Source organism: Pan troglodytes, chromosome 8, assembly GCF_028858775.2.
Source record: "Pan troglodytes isolate AG18354 chromosome 8, NHGRI_mPanTro3-v2.0_pri, whole genome shotgun sequence".
Classification (NCBI taxonomy): Eukaryota; Metazoa; Chordata; class Mammalia; order Primates; family Hominidae; genus Pan; species Pan troglodytes.
The window spans coordinates 89,100,074-89,119,528 of NC_072406.2; the positions used below are offsets into that span (position 1 = coordinate 89,100,074).

At 38.4% G+C, this 19,455-nt stretch overlaps 1 protein-coding gene and 2 long non-coding RNA genes across 38 annotated transcripts in view; 2 read left to right on the top strand and 1 right to left on the bottom strand.

Moving 5' to 3' along the window:
* The window catches only part of KCNMA1 (potassium calcium-activated channel subfamily M alpha 1), a 764,605-nt gene that overhangs the window by 11,513 nt on the left and 733,637 nt on the right, over positions 1-19,455 (bottom strand). For 18 of the 36 annotated variants that reach the window (XM_054659718.2, XM_016918668.3, XM_024346463.3 and 15 more), the window contains 4 exons: positions 7,246-7,440; positions 5,172-5,290; positions 3,003-3,227; positions 705-733 (listed from right to left, as the gene is read on the bottom strand). In XM_054659718.2, the coding sequence (XP_054515693.1) occupies positions 705-733; positions 3,003-3,227; positions 5,172-5,290; positions 7,246-7,440 (568 nt within the window). Of the gene's footprint in view, positions 1-590; positions 3,228-5,171; positions 5,291-7,245; positions 7,441-19,455 lie in introns of those variants that run through there. The other 18 variants (XM_016918687.3, XM_016918686.3, XM_054659733.2 and 15 more) reach the window with 2 other exon arrangements.
* Positions 3,646-18,043, top strand: LOC107966760 (uncharacterized). Its single transcript, XR_001706684.4, has 2 exons — positions 3,646-3,994; positions 17,496-18,043. It is a non-coding gene; the product is annotated as an uncharacterized LOC107966760 (long non-coding RNA).
* LOC134807183 (uncharacterized) lies at positions 5,704-7,992 on the top strand. Its single transcript, XR_010146938.1, has 2 exons — positions 5,704-5,791; positions 7,126-7,992. It is a non-coding gene; the product is annotated as an uncharacterized LOC134807183 (long non-coding RNA).

A 19,455-nucleotide genomic window follows, 5' to 3' on the forward strand; every position in this document is an offset into this window, starting at 1 on the left:
AATTTGAGTCATACTGATCAAGCATAAAGAAGACCAATGCTTTTGCCATTAGTAACCCTCCTGGTTTAAAGGAGGATGAAATATTGACAGAGAAGCAAGTTTGCCAAATGGAATAGCTGTAAATGTTTTCCAGAAAAGTTTATCAACTGGCATCATCACTTGATTGAGTAGGTCTTGCCAAGATGAACACAGAGATGTGAACAGACCGATGGGGGGACTGGGATTGGGGGGTGGCAATGGGGGAAGTGAAGGAAGCTGGGTTTCTTGATAGGAAAATGCTTTCGGACTTGGAGCAAGGTACCAGGGTGGGCAGGGAGGCCACGTGCAGATTAAAAGGCAAGCCAGATGGAGAGAAGTTCCCCCCAAATTACCCAACCCCACACCCAAGAACACCAAAACAAACTCTAAGGAATCTAGCGATAGCAGCAGCACAGCCTCATTGCGCTGAGCAATTTAGAAAGTGGAAGAAGGAAGGAAGAGAAGAAGGAAGGGAAAAGGAGAGGGAAAGGGGAGGGGGGGAAAAGCAAAACGAAATAAATAAAACCACAAACAGAACAATATAAATAAAAATAAACAAACCAATAACAGAATAAAATTTGTAACTCCTTTTTTTTTTTAATTTCACAAAAGTTTTCACAAGGACAACGTTATAGAAGAAAACCCCCAGCAGTGGCTAGGTCATGCAGAACCATTAATTGTCATACCTTGGCCCATTCTATTCATCCTTGTTGCACTTTAGAGAGAGAAGTAAGCTATGTGAGTTTTACAATGCTTTTAAACTGTCATATTTCCTGTTGAGCACTTTAACTGGCACATTCTTATAGTTATAAATGTTCTGAGGGCGTAACTTTATAACCTCCTTTGCAAAGAATGCATGAAGAGCTCTTCATGATCCAATACTAGGGGATACATATATATAGTTATATATATAGTTATATATATATAATTATATAGTTATATATATATAATTATATATAGTTTATATAAAGAGATAGTTATACATAATATAAATCAATATATAGAGAGACAAAAATAATTTGAAAAAATTCTTCCACTCATAGGGCTTGATAATTTACATGTATACAATTATTCCCCACCACAATACTGGTTTGAATACTACGCTGCCCCTGTCTTTGGTGTGGGGGAGGGTGGAGGTTCTGACTGAGCCTCACCATTTGTCAGTAAAAGTGCTTGTCAATTCACACAGCAAGCAAATATCCAAAACTATCATGCTTGAGGGGACGGGGGATCCAAAATCTAAATCCAAAACATTCACCATAAAAACACCTTTTTAGAGATGGTACAGCTGTGACATGTTTTCCTCCTCCCTTTTACCCCTATTCTATTCGATGGAATTCTTTGAAGTAAAACTTTTCAAATATGTATATACCAGCCTAGTCCATCCATAAGAGAAATTGGTTATGGTGAATTGGCCAATTTTTAAGAACTACTGCACTGCCTAAAGCATGATTTGCATGCACAAAGCATCTGACAACTATATGTTGAAAAAAGGGTATTTTTCTACCTCTCCTCTCATGCTTACTAAGTGTTAAAAAAGAAAGAAAACAAAAGAAAAAAATAACTATACCAAAATGTGTTTGGCTCACTGTTGCACTCTTCTTATCCCACGTCTCATAATGACAAGGAGCAGCTCTCTATTGCCGTCATTACCCTGCCTAAATTGGCTATATTAAAGAAAGTGATGATGAGGAATTCCTTCCCACCAGCTTTCTGCATTGGGACAGCCAGCACCGCACAGCTGTGCCAACAGTTGAAGGTGGTGGCTGGCTTTTGTCTTTGTTGAGTCAACTGTGGCTGATCCTCCTACATTCTAATTTATTTAGCATGTCGGCTCCTAGAAAAACATGATCTGCAGCTGGGTTTGTCTTCCTCTCACTCTACCATTGCCCCAGCCCTTCCTCCTACCTGGCATTGGGGCCCTAACTAATCAAACAAAGGGGAGTAAAAAGATCCCCTGAGAATGCATGGAAAAATACTTGCTCTTTCCTGAGCATTATTTATTCTGTACAAAAGGTAAGTAATTCACCTTTTAAAAGATGTAAAAGTCCCAGGAAGGCAGTTTTTAATGACTTACATCTGATATTTATGATACATATGGCTTTTCATCCCAAATGTCAAAAGTGAAAGAAAAAAAATAGCTATTCATATGGCAACATAAGGAGACAGAATAACAATTTAATATGCAATCAAACCTCTTTTCACTTAAACTAAATGACTAGAATTTGATACATCCATGATTGGAATACTATTCTCTCCTCCATATTAAGGTGAGAAATGTTCATAAGAACTCCCAGAGGGAACTGGCTCTGGGACAAAAGGCCTTGGTGAGTAACTAAAAAAATCACTGATGTTCTCTTGCAACAAGCAGGTCCTTCATAATCATCTACACAAATCGTGAAAGCTTTTCAAATGCTTCGCGATACTTCGGCCCAGAGACTGGAAACAATCAATATGTTTTCATTGCTGTTTGGTTGCTTGTTTCAAATAAACATGTGCTAACTTATTGTGTGTATAAAAAAAGAAAGAAAGGAAAACAACAACAACAACAAAATCAAAACCCAAAGCACCCTGATAATCCTGATAAATCAGAATCAACTTTTCTTTTACATTAAATAAACTTGCTCTGCCTAACTGACATTGATCACAAGTGCTCCCTTCTAATCTGTGAACTCATTCCTGCAGTGAGCTATTTATGTCTGGAGCATGCCTTTGGGTTATTTTTCCCCCAGAATCATAAATAACTTTTGGTCCGTCTGCTTATTTGCTGTTGTGCTCAAGGGTTTTATGGTGGTGAAATAAAAATGACAACCACATGCACACTATCATACATATGCAAATATGTGTAAAAAAAAGGGGGGGACTACAGGGGAAAACAGGGAAAGTTACTTTGTTGGAAACACCAACTGGGGAAATGAGTGGCAGATACAGTTTCACACAGTGGCGGTGGATACACATATCAAAGCCGCTCTTCCTGCACGTACTTCTGTTTGTCCCGGGACTCCCTGGACTTGGGCCGGTTCTGTCGGTTTGCTGTGGATGGGATGGAGTGAACAGAGGAGCTCTTCTTGCTGGAGGACTGCGACGAGTGGGAGGAATGGGACAGGCTGGCCCGGGACTGGCCGGCATTGTGGTCAAACTGCATTAAGCAGAAGATCAGGTCCGTCGGCACGAGCTCAAACTCATAGGGCGGGTTGGTGATGACATACCTGGACAGGGAAAGCAGAGATGTCACCTCCTGAGAGTAACTGAGTAGAGAATTCAACCCTCTCTGAACCAAAAGCAATGGCCTGGTTACTCAGGACTTTAAGAGGATCTGGAAGATGCACTCCTAGCTGGTCTGAGGCCTTAAACATTCTTTTTCTTGTTAAATGGAAACTTCCTCTGTTTAACTCAATAAAGGAGGCCAGCCAGGAGCCCAGGCAGAGATGTGGAATTAGAGCCAGTAATGGAAGAACCAAACTTCGCTTCTCGTGGTCTACATGTACCTTTCTATACAAGGTCAAAGTCACTTTCAAGTAGCCCAACCGCAAGAGGTTCCATGAAGTGTGATGCAACTTTCATTTCATAATTTTCGGACAATCCCAGATATACATCACAAGATCTTTGTTTACCATGACAGAGTGTCTCCTTAGACTATTCTCGCTCTTTACCTTTTAAAATCTACTTTGGTGAGAGAATTTGGAATTTGGAATTCACCACATGGAAGAATCTAAGAAACCTGCCTACTTATCAGCACTACTTTGTTGTTCTTCACAATTAGTTGGAGCTTTCTTTGGTCAACAGCAGATGTGACTAAGAAAATCACGCTGTTTCACTTAGAGCAGTGGGTCACCAAGTGTGGTCCTTAGGCCACACAGCTCAGCATCACCTAGGAACTAGGAAATGCAAGTTCTTAAGCAATCCCACCCAGACCTACTGAATTGGAAGTGCTGAGGATGGGGTCCAGCAATCTGTGGTTGAACAAGCTCTGCAGGTGAGTCTCATGATGGCTAAATTTTGAGAACCCACTGGTCTATAGCAATTGTTCTCAATTCTGGCTATACACTATAATCCCTGGTTATTATATATAAAATGTTTACATATTTTAAAATATATATATGATGTTTTCTTCCTTCCAGACCAGTTAAATTAGAGTAATCAGAATATTTTTTAAAAGCTCCCCAGGTGATTCTACTATGCAAGCAGGGATGAGAAACGCTTGTCTCTGCAGCATTGTTGCCTAGGGTATATTATGCAAACTCACTGATCTTGGTAATTCTAGGATGTACTTTTAATTTTTGCCTGCTATGAATTTATTTTAATGCATATGAGAAAAATATAATTAGCACATCTAAACTGTTATTTTTCTGCTTAAGGTGATAATATATAATTGTCTCAAAAATAAATATATAAAAGTTAAAAAGCGAGTCAATTTAAAATATGTGAAGTAAAAATATGGGATTCTGAGATATGGCAGAAGAACCACTTATCTTAGGGCCAGGTGTGGTGGCTCACACCTGTAAGCCCAGCACTTTGGGAGGCCGAGGTGGGTGGATCACTTGAGGTCAGGAGTTTGAGACCAGCCTGGCCAACAAGCCTTCTCTCTACTAAAAACACAAAAATTGGCTGGGTGTGGTGGTGTGTGCCTATAATCCCAGCTACTCAGGAGGCTAAGGCAAGAGAATCACTGGAACCCAGGAGGCAGAGGTTGCAGTGAGCCAAGATTGTGCCACTGCACTCCAGCCTGGGCAACAGAGCAACACTCCATCTCAAAAAACAAACAAACAAACAAACAAAAAACAAGAAAACAAAAAAACTTATCTTAAACACTAGCAATGTAAAATATCTCTATATTAGGTACCAACAGATGTTATCCTAGTAGCTAGAGTTTGGGAGAGATGTTTGTGTATTCAGACTTTTGTAATTAGGTGATGGAATTATTCTATTAATACAAAACTTGAATTCTTACCAAAATGTCTTTACATCTACTATTAGTAATTATAGAAAAATGCTTCCCATCACCTCCAAACTCAGTGTTGGATTTAATATGGGCAGAGTAATTTGCATGTTGAGGAGATGTATACAGACCTTTGCCTTTACAGTAGGGGACAGGAAAGGATATTAATATTTCTGTGATTAGGTGGGAGGGCAGAGTTGAAACCAATACTCACCTCTTTGTGCACTGACTGGGGGTGCTGAGGTGAGCATCTCTCAGCCGGTAAATTCCAAAACAAAGCATATTATATGTTTTCAGAGCTTTGCAGAACAGATCACCATAACAACCACCATCCTGGGAGACAGCAAAAGAACAGAGAGAAACATCCTTTTTATTTGCCTGAAAATCAAGGGACAGCAGGGAAACGGGTCTTTTCATCAAAGCTTGTTTTGGTGTCTCCCAAGTTGGAGGGTCCATGTGCCAAGGGACGGCAGTGGAAGAAGTCAACATGTTTAACAGACTACACCCAATATGTGTGATTTTTAGGGATCAGGTAACAATGGGGTTTTCCTCTGGTGTCTCTCCAGTTTTCCACCTGTCCCAGTGGGGTTTGAAAGCTCTAAGGAGATTATGTTTCTCCCTCACTTTAAGTCAAAGTGTAAAGCTTGATGGTCTCAGATGTATGCTCAGCTGAGGAGATGAACCCTTCTCTGCAAAATGGTGATTATGTTCAGTCCCAGCTCAGCTGTAACCGCTGTGATAGGCTCGTGTTGTCAAAACTGCCTGAGTGATAATGAAAACCACCGCAAGGAGGAGGACCCCACCAGGTCCTATGGTGACAGACTCTTTCAGGAGGTAAGGACCCTGTGAAAAGCACAATTTACAGACCTCAGAGATGGCAAGGGTGCAAGAGAATGTGTTTCCCAAGGAGCCAGGGGTCTGCAGGCTGAATAACTGGGATTCGCAGTTCTGATCAGTTCACAGCCACCTTCCCGGGGTCTGGGGCCTGATGCAGAAAGTGAAAGCAAATGCATCCACTTGGAAATGCTGGCTTCAGCGGCCAGGTGGCTTCAGGTAGATGTTACCTGTATTATATGAAGGGCACTGGGCACTGCGGGATGGCTTCACTGGGTATAAAATGACTGTCTTTGTCCTTCCAATCATTGGAATTCTCATATTGGTCTCATACTAAAGAACACTGATGGGACCAAATCTTACCATTATCTGAAGTATTTATCCTAATCAAGTGCATCAGTAAGTAAATGATGGGTATAAAGAGCCACTAGCTATGAAAATTCCCTTTCAAAAAAAGCCTAGTCTAACATAGGTCCCAGTCCATGATCAAACTAAAATATGGGGAAAGTATGCAGCACTGTTTCAGAAAAAACAGAGACAGACCTTTTCCTTGGCTCCTTTTCCACTATTTAGTCTTTCTGGGCGACACTATTGTTTGTGTAACAGGTTTATCAGTTTCTGTGACTTATGGCTGCATCTCTTAAATGCATCTGTGGGGTTGGGCTGGGAATAAGGGCAAAGACAGCACACTTCTGTCACAGTGCCTACACTAGGCAGATACATGGAATCAGAAGGGAGACGCTGGCCACTTCCGTCACAGGGAGGACATGAGGGAACGTGACTGGGTCCACTCTCAGAAATTACAAAGTCTAGGTTTTGATTTACAGGCATTAAAGGATCCACATAAGATTCTGTTTGTTTGGCCGGTGGTTCTGGATACATCTGACTACTGACTACCCTGGTGCTTTGAAAACCACCAGTGCCTGGATCCTATTCACATATAAAAACTAAGAAACCTGCAGGCTGAGGCTGGCCACCTCCATGTGCTATTAATGTATAGTTGGGTTGAGTATCCCTAAGCTATGCTAAGAGCCTATGGAAATATTTCCCAACCTTGGCTGCATGCTGGCATCACCTGCTGCTTGTCACCTTGTGCAGAGGATACGTGAAGAGAACACCAAGGAGGGAGAAAGCCCACTGGCTCCGAAGCCAGGATGCCTTGGTGCAAATTCCCAATAGGTCTAGTGCTCATTCTCTCTGGGCCTCAGTTGACTTAGAAGGTGTGATACTAGAACTTATATCAAAGGATTGCTATGAAGATTAAAATGAATGACTATGCATAGAGCAAAGTGCCTGATCCAGAGTAAACTATAAATAAATATCACCTCTTACAGTTATCTACAATAGGAAGGAGAAAAGCCAGATGCCTAGCTTGTCACATCTGATACCACGTTCTTCAGGATCAAGCTTTTCCCAAACAGCAAGCTCAGGTGACCTCGGTGCTGTGGACTCACCCCTAAGTCCGCAAATGGCCCATCGAGCAGAGCTAACTGGGCCACGCGGCAGCGGTCCCTATTGGCCAGTGTCTGCGGGGTGCTGTAGCCACCTCTAAGGGCGTTCTCCTCAGCAATCAGAGCCTCCAGCTCCGGCGTGGCTCCTCCGGTCACCAGGGTCCGTATCAGGGTGAGGATATTGTCATTGAAGTATGTCTGGGGAAGGAGAGAAAGTGGGGAAAAGTCCTTTAAGCAAACACCCTAAAGTCATGACAGCCGACATCCAAATTACAACTTTTCTTGGTATCTCCTGTTTAAAGTTCTGGCCTGTCTCTTCAAATAATTTCATGTGGGAAGTGAAAAGACAGCAGCCTCCAATTATTCCATTATTTTCTCTCTTGCTTGGCTCTGCTACGACAGCCTGACTTAAAAAACCCAGTTCAGGGGATTTTTTAGTAAAGGGCTCAAATCTGAATAATTAGTGTTTGCCATAATTGGTTTTAGTAGGGATACAAATATTGCCTCCCCCTCCTCAAGTCTACGTGTCTACTATGAGACTCTGGACACATGTAATAAAATGCAGCCTGCCCCAGCTACTAACCCAAGCAGCATTGTCTCTGAGGCCCTGTCATCCACGTGCCAGGAAGCTTCCTCCCCACGACAATGGCAAAACCTTTCATTAATGCCACACGCTCAACAATTTACCACATGCGTTGATAACTGTCTAACTCAGAAATCTCGATCAATTAAATATGCCAGATAAATTTATGACAAGGTGAATGTCCTGGTAAGTGTACTTTGGCTTTTGTTTTCTAAAATAACCTCAGTAGTCTGAGGCAAATATCACTTATTAAAGAAGTTTCCCTCTAAGTGTACATTTGTGTCACATCTGAAACATAACAGATCTGTCAGGAACAAAAGAATGGGAGTTTAAAAAAAATTAATAGGGTGTCAAATAAAGGAGCTTTAAAAGGTATTTGTCACCAGCCTAATTTGAGAAATTCTCAGGTAAGGGTGTGCATTCCATTTTCCTATGTAAGTAGAAATCAAGCAGGCTAAAAAACTCAAATCAAAGTTTGCCTGTGGCTTTTGAGGATGTACTTTGGAAAGAGGTAAGGAAAGATGCAATTGCACCTCAGCAGCTTCTTAGAGAGTTTACCTGGCAAGGCATATTAGGGAACAAACCAAGTAAGGGTGAGCTCAAGTTCCCATCCCAGGTTTGCTAACTAGTTCTACATCTTGGAGGTTGCCTAGTCATTCTGGGCTTTGATTTTTCTCATCTGTAAAATAACAGTGGTCATTAAAACCAAATTTATATTCACATAATTCCGTGAGGACTTCTGAATTAAGATGATAGTTACTAGTGGGGCTGGATTCAGAATCCTCATTGAAATACTTACAAAAACACCCATTGTGATACAAAATTCCAACTGCAAAAGAAACTAGGAATGTTATCCATAGCCTGCCAGACCCTAAAGGAAATTTATGCTCAGACTTAAGATATGCCCTTAGGCACAGAAGCAGAAAAAGGATACTTAAAGTAGGATATGTTGCTGGAGAGGTTATGGGATCCAGGGATCCAGAGCTGGGCTGAGGGGTTTAATGCTGACTTCACCTCTCAGAAGCTGTGTGACCTTGGAAAGTTAATTTAACATTTTTGTGCCTCCGTTTCATGATCTGTAAAATGTAATAATAGAAGGCTGTGGGGCTCTATGACCTACCCATGAAGCACTTAGAAACATGCTTGGTGTACAGGAAGCACTGATAAACATTTTGGCCTCATATCAGAGACATGAGGCCTTTGCCAAGGAGAGGAACAGTCAGCTCCATTCCCAACTTTCCTTTGAATTTTTAATCTTCTTTGTTTTCTTGGAGGGGTGGGAAACTCAGGGCTTTAAAAACCAAGCAAGGGATTTTAAACTCGATGTGGTAGAAAATGGGAGGTCAGCCAAGCATGGTGCACACCTGTAATCCCAGAACTTTGGGAGGCCAAGGTGGGAGGATCATTTGAGGTCAGGAGTGAGGTCAGGAGTTGGGACCAGGCTGGCCAATGTGGTGAATCCTAGTCTCTACTAAAAATTAAAAAATTAGCTAGGCATGGTGGCAGGCACCTATAATCCCAGATCCTCGGGAGGCTGAGGCCAGAGAATTACTTGAACCCGGGTGGCAGAGGTTGCAGTAAGCTGAGATCATGCCACTGCACCCCAGCCTGGGTGACAGAGTGAGATTCTGTCTCAGAAAAATAATGAATAAAATACTTAGAAATAAATATATTGAAGGAGGAACAAGACTGGTATACTGCAAACTACAAAATATTACTGAAAGAAATTAAAGAAGACCTAAATAAATGGACAGACATCCTGTGTTCCTGGATTGGAAGACTTGATTTATTAAGATGGAATACTACCCTAATTTCCAGATTTTATGTAATACCTATCAAAATCACAAAGTCCATTTTTTTGTAAAAATGGAAAAATTGACTCTAAAACTGCAACAGACCCAAAATAGCCAAAGCAATCTTATAGTCTTATAAAAGAAAGACGAAGTTGGAAGTTTCATACTTCCCAGTTTCAAAACATACTACAAGACTATAGTAATCAAGATAGTAATGGCATAGGATAGACCTATAGACCAATGGAAAATAATTGAAAATCCAGAAATAAACTCATTCAGTTATGATCTATTAATTTCAGTGAGTGTGCCAAGACCATTCAATGGAGAAGTTAATATAGTCTTTTAAACAAATGGCATAGCAACAACTGGGTATCCACAGGCAGAAGAATAAAGTGGGACCTATACCTCACACTATATGCAAAAATTAACTCAAAAGGGGTCAAAGATCTAAATGTAAAAGCTAAAACTGCAAAATGCTTAGAAGAAAATATAGGAGTAAATCTTTACGACCTTTGATTTGGCAATAGTTTCTTGGACATGACACAAAAAGCATAAACTACAAGAAGAACAGATTAAATTGGACTTCATAAAAATTTAAAAAATATTTGTTCTTTGAAGGACACCATCCAAAAAGTGAAAAAAAAACCTACAAAATGAGAGAACATGTTTGCAAATCATATATCTGATAAGGGTCTAATATTCAGTATTACAAAGCCTTTTATAACTCAACCAAAAAAGATAACCCAATTTTTTAAACGGGCAGAAGACTTAAACATTTCTCCAAAAAGATATAAAAATGGTTAATAAACTTATGCAAAGAGGCTCAACAGCTCTATTCATCAGAGAAATGCAAATCAAAACCACAGTGAGATATTTTACACCTACTAGAATAGCTGTAATAAAAAAGACTGATGATAATAACAAGAATTGGTAAGAATAAGGAGAAACTGGAACTCTCACACACTGCTGGTGGGAATGTAAAGTGGTGCAGTTAAGGGAGGAGACCACCCCTCACATTGTGTTATGCCCAATTTCTGCCTCCAAAGAAAGAAAAAGTAAACATTAAAAGGCAGAAATGAAACCCACAAGCAGATAGCCCGGTGCCACACCCTGGGCCTGGTAGTTAAAGATTGACCCCTGACTTAATTGGTTATGTTATCTATAGATTACAGACATTGTATAGAAAAGCACTGTGAAAATCCCTATCCTTTTTTGTTCCGATCTAATTACCGGTGCATGCAGCCCCTAGTCACGTACCCCCTGCTTGCTCAATCGATCACAACCCTCTCACACGCACCCCCTTAGAGTTGTGAGCCCTTAAAAGGGAAAGGAATTGCTCACTCGGGATACTCAGCTCTTGAGACAGGAGTCTTGCCAATGCCGCTGGCCGAATAAACCTATAAACCTCTTCCTTCTTTAACTCGGTGTCTGAGGAGTTTTGTCTGCAGCTCGTCCTGCTACACAGTCACTTTGGAAAACAGCTAGGCAGTTCCTCATATGTTTGAACATTGTGTTGCTATATGACCCAGAAATTCCACTCTTACAGTATATACCCAAGATAAATAAAAATATATGTCCATATGAAAACGTGTACACAGATGTTTATAGCAGCATTATTGGTAATACCCAAAAGGTGAAAATAACCCAAATTTCCATCAGCTAATGAATGCATGCACAAAACGTATTATATCCGTGCAATGAGTATTATTTGGCCGTAAAAAAGAGTGATGCAATGATACATGCTACAACATGGATGAACCTTGAACACATTGTACTGAGAGTCTATCAGACAAACCACCTCTGATAATTCAACGTACGTTCTTTTCTATTTCCTTAAGTGTCGGCCAGTCTGAGAAATAAAGGGAAAGAGTACAAAAGGGAGAAGTTTTAAAGCTGGGTGTCTGGGGGAGACATCACATGTCGGCGGGTTCCATGATGCCCCCTGAGCCGCAAAACCAGCAAGTTTTTATTAGCAATTTTCAAAGGGGAGGGAGTGTATGAATAGGGTGTGGGTCACAGAGATCACATGCTTCAAGGGCAACAAAAGGTCACAAGGCAAAAGGTCAGGGCGAGATCACAAGTTCAGGGCGAAACTAGAATTATTAAGGAACTTCCATGTCCTGCTGTGCAGGCGTTGTCATTGATAAACATCTTAACAGGGTTCAAGAGCAGAGAACCGGTCTGACTAGAATTTGCCGGGCTGGAATTTCCTAATCCTAGCAAGCCTGGGGGCGCTGCAGGAGGCCAGGGCGTGTTTCATCCCTTATCTGCAACTCCATAAGGCAGACATCCCCAGAGCAGCCATTTTAGAGGCTCCTCCTGGGAATGCATTCTTTTCCCAGGGTTGATAATTATTAATATTCCTTACTGGGGAAAGAATTCAGCAATATTTCTCTTACCTGTTTTCAGTAATAAGAGAAACATGGCTCTGTTCCACCCAGCCCACAGGCAGCCAGACTTTAAGGTTATCTCCCTTGTTCCCTGAAAATTGCTGTTATCCTGTTCTTAAGGTGCCCAGATTTCATATTGTTCAAACACACATGCTTTACAAACAATTTGTGCAGTTAACGGAATCATCACAGGGTCCTGAGGCGACATACATCCTCAGCTTACGAAGATGATGGGATTAAGAGATTAAAGACAGACATAGGAAATTATTAAGAGTACTGATTGGGGAAGTGATAAATGTCCATGAAATCTTCATAATTTATGTTCTTCTGCCATGGCTTCAGCCAGTCCCTCCGTTTGGGGTCCCTGACTTCCTGCAACAAGAGTCTATTTATATAAAATATCCAGAAAAGGCATGTCTACAGAAATAATGAGTAGACCAGTGGTGGCTTAGGGTTGGTGGGTTGATGGGTAGAGTTGTAGGGGTGGGGAGGATAACTAAAATACAAAGTTTCTTTTTGATGCCATGAAAATGTTCTAAAATTGACCGTAGTGATGGCTGTACATGTCTGTGAATATGCTAAAAAAAAAAAAACACTGAATCGTACACTTTAAATGGATGAGTTGTATGGTATGTTGTGTCTCATTTTTTTAAAAGAAATAGTTAAAAGACAACTAAATTTGCACTGGCCAACTTTTTAATCTAAGGAGCCATGAGTATTAGAGCTGAAAATTACACACACACACACACACACACACACACAATTAGTGATACGGAAGTAAAACCAGGAAGTTCTAAGCTAAATAGAGAAAGATATAGGGATTTTTGTTTGTTTGTTTAATAAGAGTGCTGGTTGATATTGAGAAAAAGACAACAAAGGTTAAGTGATAAACAGTAAGTATTTACAAATCAAAGTTGTGAACAAAATGCAAGCATGTAAAACAAGCAAACAAACAAATAAAAATAACCTGTCCTGAGCTGGGAAATGAATCTAGGATGCAGACCAAAAGCATTCAGCAAGTTAATGTGGCCAACTCCTAGGCCTGTACTCGGTGAATATTTGAATTCAAAATATTAAATGGAGAATAAAAATGACCTAAAACAATGCTGTAAGAAATACAAGTATAAAATGAGGCTAGGCTGAAGCTTCTCTAGAAAATGTAAGAGGAATGTCAAAGGAATTTTGACAGGACACATTTGTTCCAAAAATTCTACATATAGCTAAATTGCCAATAATTTGTGAAGGCAACTGAAATATTTTTTGACTCTTTGCGTACATAAGCATTTATTGATTTAATTTTATACTTAGAAACAAAAATTAGCTTCTTTAAAGATAATTTTAAACCCTTAGTAACTAAAATATGAGCAAATTTGGTTTACTGTTAAAATATATTTAAAACAGAATTGTAAAAGATTATTGTATATATTATTACAAAATGGAATGCAAATGTCAAAACTAATTATTAAAAAATTGACAAAACTAGCTATTAATATAGTATTGCTAAAATTATGTTTTAAAGTTAGAAAAATGAGATGAGATAGAGATGATGATGGAAATAAAGGCATGAAAATTGCCTGATCTTATACAAGGAGGAATCAAGAACTACTAAATTTTTCTAGACAATAATACTTAGAAAATACATCTATAGAATGGCTGATAACAACTAACTAGAGTTAAAAATAGAATGGAAAGTTTACACTACAGAAAATAAGCATACAAAATATAGTCCACATACCAAAAGATGGATCATAAAACATATAATTATGATAGAAGCATGTAAAAAACATAATGCAAGACTATAGCATCTTATGTTATATAACTAAACATAAATGAGCTAAATGATCCTATAAAATGGCAAAGATTTTCAGACTTGTTCAAATGCCAAAATCAAACTCTGATATCTTTAAAAGAGAAAAAGGGAAGAAAAAAAGTATAGCTTCAAAGAAAAATTTTAAACTATTATGTTAGATAAGTTAATTTTATATTCATAGTTGACACAATAAAGCTATAACTTTTTATGGACAAACATTATAACTGAAATATAGAAAGCAAAACTAATTAGAATTACACTAGAATAAATCTGGACTAAGGGTAATATGTGAAATATTCCCACTATCACTGTTTTTAGCTTTTACAGGCCAAATAGATCAAAAGATAAGAAAATTGAGGATATAATCAGGTTGATTTAGTGTATTTTTACTAAACTTTGTAACAACAATTACAAAAAAAAAAAATCAATGGCCAAAACCATCAAATCTCAATACATATAACAAAGTATAAGCTGTATAACCTACATTTTAAAAATTAAATACAATGTAATAGAGGCAAAAGTAAATATTCCAGAACATCAAAAAAATTTTGTTAAGTATCCTATAACTACTAGGTCAAGATGGAAATCAAACTTAGAATATGAAATATTTTAAAATTAAAGAATATTTGAGAATGACATATAAAAATATCATGTCTTGAGGCCAATGCTATAGAGACAAATTCGGAGCCTTTAATGCTATTATTAAATACAACAGAATTATAATAAGTAGAATTAAGTATTAAAAGAATTCTTTTTAAAAAAAAGCAGGATGAAAAGCGTCAGTTAATGAATTAGCAAGAGGATATTTAGTGAATTGTTAAATTCAAGAAATAATTCCTTGAAAAAATAAACTTATGACAATATAACTGAAAAAACACAAATAAAATTAGAAATAAGGAGAATAAAATGTCAGATACATAGGAGAATTAACAGTATTATTCCAGATACTCTCTTTAATACCAATCACTGGACGTGAATAAGAATCGCTACTGTTTTTAGGCAAAAAGCAAAGTAGTAATCATCTATGAAGAGACAGAGGAGAGTATTAGGAAAAAAGGAAAATCCCATGTTCCTTAACATGTAAATAGGCCATTTAATGTCATTTTTTCTAGTAAAATTGTTTGATATATGCGTAATTGCAGATTTGAATTGGACTTTTTAAAACTTGATAAAATTATGCTAAATTTCCCCTGGAAAGAGTTGTACAAAAGTGTCCTCTCATGTAGTATAGTAAATTTTAAAGGCTTCCTAACCAAATATTGTAGACAATGTGAAAAATTAGAAGATCAACCAGAATGGATTTATGAGAACCATAGCTTAGTAGTTATAAGACCTTAATACAAAAGTTGGCAAATCTGGCTCTTGGGCCAAATCTTGCTCTGCCATCCATTACTTTTTTAAAATAAAGTTTTGTTGGGACCCAGCTATGTCCATTTGTTTATGTATTGTCTAGGGCTGCTTTGGTGCTAACAAACTCAGAGTTAAGTAGTTGTGACAGAGACTATGTGGCCCTCAAAGGCTGAAAATATTTACCATCTGGCTCTTTACAAGACAGTTTGCTGATCCATTCCTTAGTATAATAAGGAAAGCATTGCATACCACAGGGAAGGGATTTTACTCAATGAATGATTTGGCTCTCTGATAAAAACTGGCTCTCTGATAAAAATTTTTCAACAATATGGTAATGATTAAACAATGGTTCTTTGACATGACTCACATTGTACAGACATGAATATTGTGCTTTCAGATAATATTTAATGGCATGGTAATAATTATATAATACTAAAATGTTTTTTAAAAGTAGGATCCCCAAAACACCATGAATCACAATTCATGTTAAAAATGCATACCTGCAAAACTATTGGCTAGGGAAATTACCTTTTTCTGTATTTAAAATTTAATTTTAAGAGTACCCACTTTTAAATATTGAATCTTTATGGTACTGGGTTTTAAGTTTTAATATTACTTTTAATTGGCTTTTTCATACTAATGATTCCTTTTAATGTTTTCAATTATCATATGTTTATAAAATGTAGAGATCACTTTTATTATTAAACTTTATAATATACAGTTTCATAATATAACAAATCATGCACTTATTACTTTTTGAATTATTTTTTAAATATAAATCTTCAATGTTTAATGGAAAGTTATCAGAAAAATGATATCCTGTTTATTATTATGGTCACTCATTTATTTCTACCATAAAGTATTACAAAAAGTACACAATGCTCTGCTTTGGGGACTTCCAGAGGGAAAAATAACGCATACCTGAACTGATAGACGTATTTATGTGAAAGTAACTGTAAGTAGTACACAAAATTTCTACTTAGTAGTTAACTCTTGGTTTTAGAATTTGGGGTTTTTTTCCTATAGTTTTATTTTATATATTTTCTGCTGTGAAAATACATTTATTTTAAATTTCTGTAAAAAAGAAAGTAAATGTTACTAAATAGTTAAAGGCAAAAAATGTAGCCACAAACAACTTCACAAAAATATAGCAAACTGTTTAATCTCAAGAGGCTTGATAGTTCTCATGTTCAGCATGCACTTTTTATGCATAAAAACTGAATTCACTATATAAAATATGTATTTACATCATTATATACAGATTAAAAACTGATATGCTTCAAAACTATCATAAACACAATTAAAGGGCCTCCTAGGAAAAATGACAATTGGCATTTGCCATAATGTATGAGATGGCTCAGTATGACAAGAGTGTGGATTGGTAAAATTGTTTCTTGGAGATATCATGACAATATGTATCAAGAAATTTTAAAATGTCCCTATTTGTTAAAAAAAAAACCCAGTACATTTGCCTCAATATAATAAGTTGCTACTTGTTCAAAGATTTATGTACAATAATTTTTATTACAGGATTAATCATTGCTATAACAAAAATTTTTTAAAGCTAAATAGCCAAAAATTTAGTGATAAATCGATTCTGGAACATCCACAGACTGGAGTCTCATAAAGTCCTATGGAGGCTCTGCAAATCATGACACCTAAGGAAATAATAAAATACTCTGGATAAAATATTAACTGAAAAGGGAAAAAATAACCAACCTATAAAATGAGATAATTCTGTATTTATCCATCCATTTAGAAGGAAAGACACCAAAATATTAACCATGCTTATCCTTGGTGTTGGAAACATAGGCCATTTATATTTTCTTCTTTATATGTTTCTTCTTTATATGTCTTCTTTTATATGTTTCTGTGCTTTCCAAATTTTCATCAAGAAGTATGAATAACTGTTCTAATAAAAACACAGTCAATTTTTTTTAAACAAAGGGCACTATAGGTTATCCATTGCAATGATAAATCTAGAAGGTCAGGCTGGGAGGTTATTGTTTTGTCAAATCTTTGGGATTTGACCCTAACATGTTCCCACTTCTGTGTTGAAATCAGTTATACCCAAATCTTTTTGATCAGTCACTGACATTTATTGAGCACCTACTAATCGTTGGGCCTTGGTTTAGCCTGAAATTGTGTGAAAGTCAAAGAGTGCATGACTTTTAGAATTGCTCATCAACAGGTACAATTTCATAGTCAGTCCCAGGGTTTCACAGGTGTCTGAACAACTCTGGGACCACTCATATCTCTGAGCATAATTGTCTGCTCTCTGAGCTGGCACTGCATCCCAGATGGCTCTCCTTGATTTTTCCATGCAGGCATCCAGGAGCAGAGCTGTGGGGCAGCAGAATCTGTGATGACAGAGAATGATGATGTATTTTTGCCAGCAGATGCTTTTGCTCCTGTTTTGATACCCCAATATTCGGATGCAGAAAAGGACTCTGAGCATTGCTGATGGGTGTGCTCTGCACACCTATCTCTTCAGGATCTGAATAATTTGGTGGAAAGACAATGCCTTTTCTGGAAAAGGGTGTCAGGTCAGTCATATTGGAGGATGCAAATTTCCTTATGTGATGGGAGTGAGGGTTGGGGTAGGGCACTTCACGAAGCATTCAGCAGTCTGCAATTAAGCATCACTCCAAGGCTTTCTGCATAGGTGATGGCTGTTTCTGCATCATGGGGCAAACCAGGTGCTAGAACTTCAAATGCCAATTACCAAAGGCGCTTCCTGTGGAGGAAACCTCTCTACAACTCACCTGACCCAGAAGGCACACATTTTTTTCTGGGTTAACATAAATGCTAAAATTGAAGAAATGAAACATTCTAAAGGCAGGATCATGTAGGTGAGATCCTTTGCCTCCTAAGCTTTTGTCCTGCCAGTCTTTTCTGTGCCTTACCATGATACCTGTGCTAGAAGTCTTCTGGGAAGCTCTTGTATAGAACCTCCAACTCTGGCAGGGTTAGTCTTCAGGGATGCTTCAGGCAGAGACCTTCTCAATGTCTATCCTTGCGTCACATGGGCATTTGGGAGTATAAGACAGCTGAGTTAGGGTCCTGTTCAGAGCCTGGGATCAGGGAACCCCCATAGTCTAAGGAATACAGGAGTCCCTCTTCCCACTGCCAAGGACAAGGTTGCAAACCTGACTAGCGAAGCCCTTCTTCTGATTAAGGCAACATGGCCCCCTGGTTATGAGTACAGATTTCCAAATCCAATTAGTGTGGCTTTTAATACCTGCTTTGCTATCCAATAGCCACAACAATGAAAAAGTTGCCTAACTTTTCTCTGCCTTGAATTCCTCATCCATATAACAGAGATGAAAAAACAAAACAAAACAAAAATTTATAGATTAGAGTTAAATGAGAGGATTTGTGAAACTTCTGATAGACAAAGCATACTCAAAAAATGGGAGTTTATAAAAAGAACCATCAACTAGCAATGCAACCAATTTAGACAATTCCCTCTCCGGGTGTCTCGGCGTTCTGATTCTAATCTCTGAGAGCTGGCTCAGAACACAAGGGTGGCCCGCTTGGCCTCTAAAGTTTGATGATTCTCAGGTCCTGTAAAAGGACACTGAGGAAACCATGAAATGCCAGGGGAGGGACCAAGGCACTGTAACAGGGAAACCTGAGCCCACAGCGCCATCTAGCCCGCTTGGCCCACGCCCCGCTGTGCCTGCAAGTGCAACCCGCCCAAGCATCCTCCTCTTTTAATTTTTTTAAAGTATAATTACTGGAGCTTATGTTTCACAGTTAATGCTGTCAAGCCTTTTAAACTAATTGGTCTTTTATAGAAAATTTAACTGAAAATTAACACATCTTTTAATAACATTGCCTTAACTTTAATGGCTCTCTGCCTTTCGTTTATAATTGCTCTAAAATTGTCATTTTCCATGTCATAGCTGCCATTTTTTATATTTGCTAGTTTTCATGGTGTAGATTTTTATTTTTAGTATTTTTCTTTCGTGAGGGATGAAAATGATTGGATTTTTTTTTCCCTATCCCAGGCCTGCCTGGCCTGATGTGACAGCAGTGGTCTGTCCTGAGTCTAGCAGGACATACCTCCATGTACCCAACTGACACCACTGCTAGCTCCTCTGCCTCGGGACGGCCATGTGCCCTCTGTCTCCGTGTGAGCAGTCGAAATGGAGGCTCTTCAGTGGAGTGTAAGAAATAGGGTTATGGAGCAATAAATTGTTTATGTAACTAAAATCACATGGCATTAGGTTAGCTTGGACTGATAGAGAACTCAGGCCTCTCCATAACACCAGGTTCAAGGGT